General features: G+C 33.7%; 1 protein-coding gene across 4 annotated transcripts; it reads right to left on the bottom strand.

The window, feature by feature from the left end:
- Positions 1 to 852: 852 nt before the first annotated feature.
- Positions 853 to 8,231, bottom strand: LOC134832730 (ATP-dependent 6-phosphofructokinase). 4 transcript variants are annotated; one of them, XM_063846861.1, is made up of 8 exons: positions 8,047 to 8,230; positions 7,536 to 7,705; positions 5,889 to 6,086; positions 5,533 to 5,831; positions 3,723 to 3,831; positions 2,951 to 3,139; positions 1,688 to 2,891; positions 853 to 1,195 (listed from the first exon to the last, which is right to left on the bottom strand). In XM_063846861.1, the coding sequence occupies exons 2-8, from the start codon at positions 7,689 to 7,691 to the stop codon at positions 972 to 974; spliced, it is 2,379 nt and encodes a 792-aa protein (XP_063702931.1). In that variant the 5' UTR covers positions 7,692 to 7,705; positions 8,047 to 8,230; the 3' UTR covers positions 853 to 971. The 4 variants fall into 4 exon arrangements, with proteins under 4 accessions (XP_063702931.1, XP_063702930.1, XP_063702929.1 ...); XM_063846860.1 differs by lacking the exon at positions 3,723 to 3,831 and adding an exon at positions 5,269 to 5,377 and having other exon boundaries at positions 7,536 to 8,231; XM_063846859.1 differs by lacking the exon at positions 3,723 to 3,831 and adding an exon at positions 4,872 to 4,980 and having other exon boundaries at positions 7,536 to 8,231.
- Between the last annotated feature and the right edge of the window lie 591 nt (positions 8,232 to 8,822).

Raw genomic sequence — 8,822 nt, 5'->3', positions numbered from 1 at the left:
TCCCGTAAATTTATTTTTGCGCAAAAGGTATTTGTACCTATTGTAATTTGTAGCTCTGAATCATATCTTTCAAACGAATGTTAATTTGACTGTCTACGATAAGCACAAAGCTAAAAATATCAAATTTTAGGATGTTGCAATTTTCACATGCAACAGTGTCGCATATAGTATTTGTCAAAATACGTAATTTTGTTTTTGGGCTCCCGTAAATTTATTTTTGCGCAAAAGGTATTTGTACCTATTGTAATTTGTAGCTCTGAATCATATCTTTCAAACGAATGTAAATTTGACTGTCTACGATAAGCACAAAGCTAAAAATATCAAATTTTAGGATGTTGCAATTTTCACATGCAACAGTGTCGCATATAGTATTTGTCAAAATACGTAATTTTGTTTTTGGGCTCCCGTAAATTTATTTTTGCGCAAAAGGCATTTGGACCTATTGTAATTTGTAGCTCTGAATCATATCTTTCAAACGAATGTGAAGAAAAATGAAAGAAAAAAAATTATTTCTTATTGTTTCTTGATATACTTTATTATCGTTCAATGGTTTCAACAACATTTTATTGTAAATATTTAATTTTTTTAAAATTTACATTTCTTCAAAATGTTCCTTGAAATTGTTCGATTACATAATTTCTTCAATTATCAAAGAAAAATAAATAAAAATAGGAACAAAAAATATTCTTTTTATTTTGTCGTGTAAATATATTTAATTTTTCTTTGTTGGTGATTCCTTGAGGTATTTATTATTTTATTATTTTTTTATTATCTTATCGTGCTTTTTATTTATTTTTAATTTATCATATTTTGGTGAGTTGACTGACATGCAACAACAAGAAGCAACAAAAGTAACGCTACGTAAATTTTATTCATCTATCAACAGTTTTACAATAAATTAATTCTTATTAAAGAGCTCTCTGTGAAGTTCCTAATACAAAAATATATATGCGCACGTGACTTTGTGAGCTTTACATCACAGAAGTCTCATTTTGTTGCTCTTCTTCGACCGTGATGTACATGCCTTCTTCCTCGTACGACGAATCGTGCTTCGCCAAAATTCGCAAAAGGGGACGCAATTTGAGCCACCATTGATGTTTGGGGATACGTTGCTCGAAGTTTGTTTCGGCAATGAGTTCCTTCAACGGGGTGAATTTGTATTGGCGACGAACGAGACCAAGCAAGCAAGCGGAATCTGAAAAAAAATTTTTTTTTTAATTTATTTAAAAATTAAGGAGATTTTGATGGAAATCATTTTTAGAATGAATATTTATTCAATTTTAGCTTTGAAATCCATCAAAAGTTTGTTAGATCTTGACTTGAAAAATTTCATGACCGTTTAAATTTTTTTTTCGAAAAACGGTCAAGGAAAAAAAAAATTTTTATTTCTTCAAAATTCAAGGAGATTTTGATGGAAATAATCTTTGGAATGCATATTTATTCAATTTTAGCTTTGAAATCCATCAAAACTTTGTTAGATCTTGACTTGAAAAATTTCATGACCGTTTAAATTTTTTTTTCGAAAAACGGTCAAGGAAAAATTTTTTTTTTTTATTTCTTTAAAAATCAAGGAGATTTTGATGGAAATCATCAAAATGGAAATGCATAATTATTTAAATTTTTTTTTTTTTTTGAAAATTTGATTTTTTTTAATTTTTTTTTTTTTTTTTAATAAAAAGATACTGACCAGCGCTCGTTGCCTTGATAGTTCCATCGGGTTGTGTGTTCTTTTTAAGTTGATCGACGAGCCATTCGACGCATTTGGCAGCCATTTTCGTGCCCATGTTACGATCGAAGGGAGTTGGAGACCCGCCTTGTTGCGTATGCCCAAGAACATTGCTACGTGTCGAGAACAATCCTTTGCCCTCTTCCGAATACAAACGGTAGATGAATTCTGTGTTGTAGTTCTCATTGGCTTTCTCATTGCGCAAAATCAAGCCACGTTGAACGCCTTCTGCCATCTTCGAAGCCATGTGATAGACGTCATTTTGCAAATCTTTGATCGTGAATTTCTCCTCAAAGATGTAAGCAGCATCTGCGCCGCCTGCCATGCCCGACAAAGTAGCCAAATAGCCGCAATAACCGCCCATCGTTTCGATAACGAAGACCCGACGTTTCGTACCTTGCGCCGATTGACGAATACGATCGCAAATCTCGACAATTTCGTTCAAGCCGGTATCAGCGCCGAGCGAAAACTCCGTACCCGGAACGTTATTCGAGATTGTCGACGGAATAACGACCAATGGGATGCAGAATTCGGCATAATTTGAACGTTGATCCGCGAGTTGCCCACATGCGTGATAAGCTTCAAATCCGCCGACAATTAACAAACCTTGGATTTTGAATTCCTTCAAACGGGCAGCAATTTCCTTGAATTTTCCTTCGGGCAATGTGCGTTTCGTGCCTAAAAATGCACCGCCTTGTCCAACCCATCCCGTTACATCAGACCAGCCCATTTCCTTGAAGTTGCCTGCGACAAGACCTTCGATGCCATCTTGAATACCGAAAACAGTATCGCCACGATAGATGCAATTACGTACGAAAGAACGAACAGCGGCGTTCATTCCGCATGCCGGAGCACCAATATGCATCACAGCCAAACGATATCCTTCCTTTCCTTTGCCATCAGCATCAAAAGCATCCTTGGGAGGCTTCAAACGAGTCAACATCTTGTACGTTTCCAAATTACGTGCGAATGAACGCCCACGCAACTGAACAGCCAAATCCCATTTCTTCTCTGCCATCGCTTGAGCAACTGCTTTCGTACGTTGCACACATTCCATCAAAGGGACACGAACAGCTTGATTGCCATCCAAAGAAACGACGCAGGGAACAGTATCTTCAGTGGCTTCCATCAACGCAAGAACAGCTTCAGCTCCCATGCGACAACCCTAAAAAAGAAAAATTTTGATTTTTTGATGAAAAATCGTAAAAAAATGAAAAAAATTACCAAAACACGATCGAAAGCACTTGGATTTCCTCCGCGTTGAACATGACCCAAAACAGTGATGCGCGTATCTTGTTGCAAATTCTTGACAACGACCTCTTTGATGCCTTCAGCAGTAATTGGGTTGCCTTCGCGATCAATTGCTCCTTCAGCGACGATGATAATGTTCAAACGTTGACCCGAAACACGTTCCTAAATTACGAAAAAAGCAAAAAAATGTTAAAAAAAGTTTTTTCAAGAATTTTTTCACAACAAAAACACAAATTTAACACAAGCAAGAACAATTAAGATCTAATTTCATGCAGTTTGAGATGCAAAAGGATAGTTTTAGTGCTTACACCAACGGGATAAAAAAACTTTTTTCAGGATTTATGAAGTTCAATGATGCTACATAGAATTTTTGTATGTTTTTCTAAACAAGCACGTGCTCTAATCAACCTCTATTTACACATAGAGAGTATAAAAAGATGATCAATGATGATTTTTATGATAAAAAAAACATAAAATTTGATAAAATCACGTCCAGATCCAATGCGAACGTTTTTTTCGTAAATTTTTGACAAAAAAAAAACATTTACCAATTCACCAATTAGAAGTAAATTCACCAATTAGAAGCTTTAGATACATAAATTTGCCACCCATAGAGAATTTTGAATCACAATTTAAGTTTTTTTTTTTTGAAAAAGAAATTTGAAAATCATCAAAAGAAAATCAAAACGCGTTTTGTTCTCTAAATTGTGTTCGTGCTTCGATCGTTTCGAGTTGAAATGAGTACCTGCAACAATTTATGGCATAATTTATCTTGCCAGTTAACAACCGCTGGATCTTCTGGTATAAAAACGTAGTCAGCTTCGGTAGCTAACGCCGCAACTAATGCTAAATAGCTGGAAAACGAAAATATAATACACAAAAAAATGGTAAAAACATGGAACAAACACAAAGTTTTAAATGAAAAAATGATTAAAATTATACAAAAAAATAGTTGAAGAGACACGTGACGCATTTGACGAACCCTGAGAAAGAGGTTTCTTTGTACAAGTCTGTAGAATTCAGTCGAAGTCAGTATTTAAGCAGTTATAGAACGAAGGAAAGTAAGAAATTTGAGGCAGTTGAGGATGGTAAATTTTGAAAAATTTGTTGGATGAGTTCAAGTTTTGCATTTGATGAAAAGGTTAAAAGCTCTTAACATTAAATTTTTAGTTTTATTGAAAAAAAAGTTTTCAGATTTTAAAACTAACTTTTTAGTTTTTAAATCTAACTTCTCAGCTTTTAAAACTAACTTTTTAGTTTCAAATCTATCAGCTTTTAAAACTAACTTTTTAGTTTTCAAATCTAACTTCTCAGCTTTTAAAACTAACTTTTTAATTTTTAAAAACTAAGTTCTGAATTCTTATAATTAACTTTTTAGGACTAAAATTTTTTAAAAATTTAAAATAAATAAAATAAATTATTTTATAAGCTTAAAAAAATTACAAAAATTGAATTCATCCAAAATTTTTTAATTTTACCATCCAAACATTTTTTTTTGCTTTTGAACAACATTCAGTTAATGGAAGAATTTCGCATTCCAACATAAAATTCTATTAATGGCGATATTTTTTCATCTTTATCATCATTCATTCCACAAAATAAAAACAAAAATTTGATGTAAAAATGATCAAATGATAAAAGCTTGCGACTATTCTATTTGCAAGTTTTCATTCAATCTGTACAAAAAATCATGAAAAGTGAATGATGAATGTGTGACAAAATGAAAGTTATGACTTGCAAATGACTTTATGGCACTTAATGAGACATGAAATGCAAAATTTTGTTTGCTTCTTCTCTACTATAAACACCAATCAATCAAAAAAAAAAAAAAAAATTTTTTTTACAATGTGCGTAATTTTTTTTTCACAATTTTTTTTTTCAGAATTTGCCTTGCCTGTTGCAATTGAAGACACAATCTTTCAGGCCAATCTGTTTTCGGCGGATCTTCGGGCACAAAAATGTAATCTGCTTCCGCACAAAGACCAGCAACGACAGCTAAATAACTGAAAAAGTGTTTTTTGGGGGATTTTTAGTGACAGACAGGCAAAAAAATTGTTTGATCCAATTTCGTGCGATGCGAGCTGCTTTTTTGGGATGAGGGAAAAAATCAAACTTTGGGATGAAAAATCAACAAAAAATAAACAAGTCGTATAAGTCATGTTGGCTTGTCAGTAGTTACCTACATTCATGAAAGAAAAACTACAAAAAAAAAGTCAAGAGGATCCCTCTGCTTTGTTAAGTTTACATGACGCTACAATTTTTTCGTGATTTTTTTTTGGAGGATTGCTTACAGTGCTCAATTTTTCGCACAATTTGCGTTCCCAATCGAGTGGCGGCGGAGATTCCGGCACAAAAATGTAGTCAGCTTCTGAAATATTTCCCGCAACTACAGCTAAGTATCTGAAGCATTTCATTTTTTCATTATGGATTTGATTAATAATTTATTTTTGTTCCCCAAGGTTCAAGGACGAAAAGTCAGAAACGTCGAATTTTGACGTCAAGTGACTTTTTGCGTTGCTCCAAGTACTTAAAAACTAAAAAAAGCAGAAACTTACCCGCAATGTCTTCCCATAACCTCCATAATGAAGGTACGTTGATGCGAATAAGCCGTACTGACGATGGCATCAATTGCCTCGATGATACGATGCAACGCAGAATCTGTTCCGATTGTCATATCAGTACCGCAGAAGTCGTTGTCGATAGATCCAACCATGCCAGCGATATGCAAACTTTTGTACTTGTTGCGTTGCTCTTGCGTGATTCTATTTTCCTTGAGCAACTCATCCAACAAGCTTGACCATTCTTGACGGAACAAATTGGCGCCTGTCAAGGAACCATCGCCGCCGATTACGACCTAAAACGACAAATTTCATCAAAAAAATTTGAATTTTCGGAAAAAAATTCAACTCACGAGATTCGTGATGCCCTTTTCGACCAAATTTTGGGCAGCTTTCAAACGACCCCAACGTTCCTTGAAGTCCATGCAGCGTGCCGAGCCAATTACTGTTCCGCCGCGATGAATAATGCACGAGACGGAGGACCAATTAGCTTCAACGATGTTGTCGCCGCCATCTACCATGCCTTGATAGCCTTCACGAATGAAGTATACCTACGAGAAATCAATTGATAACTCATAAAATTCATAAAAAAAAACTCAATTTAAAGTGAAAAAGGTCATTGGAGGTCGAAAGAATTTCAAATTTACTCTGCGTCGCGACACTTATTTATAGAATGAATAAATTTCATAACAATTGCCATCCTTTATATGAGACAATTCTGGAATTGGCGTGTTATGACAGCAGAAAATGTAGGTGAAAGTTTGTTGAACTGCATTGAAAAAAGTCGTAAATGTCGTTTCAATGAAGGAAGACACGAAAATCGAATAATTATCATTTCATTTCAGAAGAAGACGATAAGAAAAGAGGAGAAGAGGTTAAAGGTCAAGAAGTAATTGAAGAGTAATGATCGTTGTTGTTGTGAAATTGAACAAAAAAAGTTTTTTATTTAAATTTTTTGTATATTCTGAGATTAAAGTCCAAAAAATCTTCAAAATTCGTTACTATTGAGGAGGTAAGATATTTTGAAAGAAATTTTTTAAGATCTAAAATTACTTTTCATGCAAAAAATCTTTCATTTTAGGCTTCTATAATGCAAATTTTGTTCATTTTATGGCTCTAAAGGAAGAGTTTTTCAACATTTTTCAAAAAAAAAAAAACAAAAAAAATTTGAACTGATGAAAAAAAGTATAGAAATTTTTTAAAAATTTAAAAAAAATTTTTTTTTAAGATTTTTTTAAGTTTTTAAATCTTTGACTATGCAAAGTCACTTTTTATTTTAGGTCATTTTCTGTGAAAAATCTCAAAAAAATGAGATTTGAAGCGATTTCTTTCTCTTACGTCACTCCGAAGCTTATATTACATTTTGATGCATCTTGACATGAATTCAGTGAATTCATCAGACAATCGACGCCAACTACGTCAAACGACTTTAATTGTCTGTCTGAGCCACAAATATGCATCAATTGCACTATTATACTGTCACTTTCAGTGCCAAGCCTCCGCGTCGTAAATAACAACAAAACATTTAAAAATATCCTCGACACCAAAAGGTTATCAAGATGGGTCAAAAATTTTCCACGTGACAAAATTCACTTTCATCACGAGTATATCGGAACGTATTGACACCTCTTATTGAGTCATTAATCAAACAATATTTGCATTTAGGTGCGTTGGTGTGTGTGTGTAATCTAACATTTTTATGCAAATCTGATCACGACGCCGGCTAATCTGATTGTTTTCCGGATTTTTGCTCGGATTTTGAGCTCTTTGGGATGAAAATGGCTCGATAACTGTACATTCGACGAAATTTGTTATCGAACAAAGAGAGAGAGGGAATTTATTTTAAAATTAAATAACCTGACCGTGATTCTCAACGCTGAACCACTGTTTCTAAAATTAGTTTTTCAGTCTAATTGTAACGCGAGTGTTTTTTTTTCACTTTCGACAATGACTTGGTTCAGTTGAGATTTGACCGATTTTCACTTTCAGGGTCGACTTACCTTGCATCCCAGGTAGATGCCCATGCGAACGACAGCACGGACCGCTGCATTCATGCCCTGCGAATCGCCGCCGCTCGTGAAAACGGCAATGCCCTTGCCTTTGTGGGCGCCAGCTTTGATGAAGCGCTGCACTTGATCCGACTTTTGGTCTGCCATTAGTCTATCTTGAGCTGACATGTTGAAAAATTTTTCGTTAAAATTCTTAAACAAAAGATTTTTTCCCCACACTACTTATTTTTTTTTTCTTAAATTTTAAAGCTGTTATGTTACAAAAGCCCCAAAAACCAGAAAAAACTTCACTGTTGCTTAATTTTTTTTTAGTAAATTCTTATCTTAAGATTACTTTACGACGACACATGCAACTTTAGTGATATAATAAAATTTTCCGTTGCACTTTCTTTCGCTCTTTTCAACTTTTTTTCTTTTTACAATAAGCGAGACACGAGACACTTTATGCAATAATTATTACTCAATAATATTTTTTTTTTTTGATGAAAAGTGAAAAACTCACACAACTTCTTCTTCCGAAATTTCTTTCAGTTCACAATAACAATGGAGAAGACTCTTCCCGATTAATTCCTTATCAAATTGTGAATTTTTTCAGCCCGTCGACGGATTGAATGTTGACGCGATGACTGGAAAAAGATTTTTAAATGCGAAGATAGTTGCTGCTGCGAGAGAACAAACTTTTCAGTACAATAATTTTTTCTCTGCTGTGACATTGAACTGTCATTGAATCCAGATGGCGTCACTGTAGAACAACTTTTTCGACAATTTCTCTCAAAATTGATGGATTTAAAGCATCTGAGGTAAAAATAAAAATTTAAAAATTATTTTTTTAAATAATTTTATATTAAAAATCTTTTAATTTTAGCTTAAAAAAGAAGAAAAATCGAAAATAAATTTCATCAACAGCTAAAATTTTTAAATTTTTCATTGGATGTTAGATGGGACTTACGTTCGCTGTGTCTATAGCAATCATCTGTTTTACAGCACGACATGCGCAGTACACACAAAGCAGGGATATTCAATTCTGGGATCAAATTTTCTTTAAAAAAAGTTAAAATCAATTCCAATTAATTCAAACCAAGCATAAAATTCAAGAATTTTTCAAAAAACCATCATCCAGTTAAGCATCTCTGTCAACTTTTATGATACGAGTTCATCCTGTTACGTTCATTCCGTACACTTTCTCACGTATGTTGCTTCTCCGAATCGAGAATGAGTAATTATCATCACTTTTTTTTTGATTCACACTTCAATGATGACCAACATAACGTTACATTT

The sequence above is a fragment of the Culicoides brevitarsis genome, chromosome 2 (assembly GCF_036172545.1).
Source record: "Culicoides brevitarsis isolate CSIRO-B50_1 chromosome 2, AGI_CSIRO_Cbre_v1, whole genome shotgun sequence".
Lineage (NCBI taxonomy): Eukaryota > Metazoa > Arthropoda > Insecta > Diptera > Ceratopogonidae > Culicoides > Culicoides brevitarsis.
This window is presented reverse-complemented; position numbering and strand designations above follow the sequence as displayed.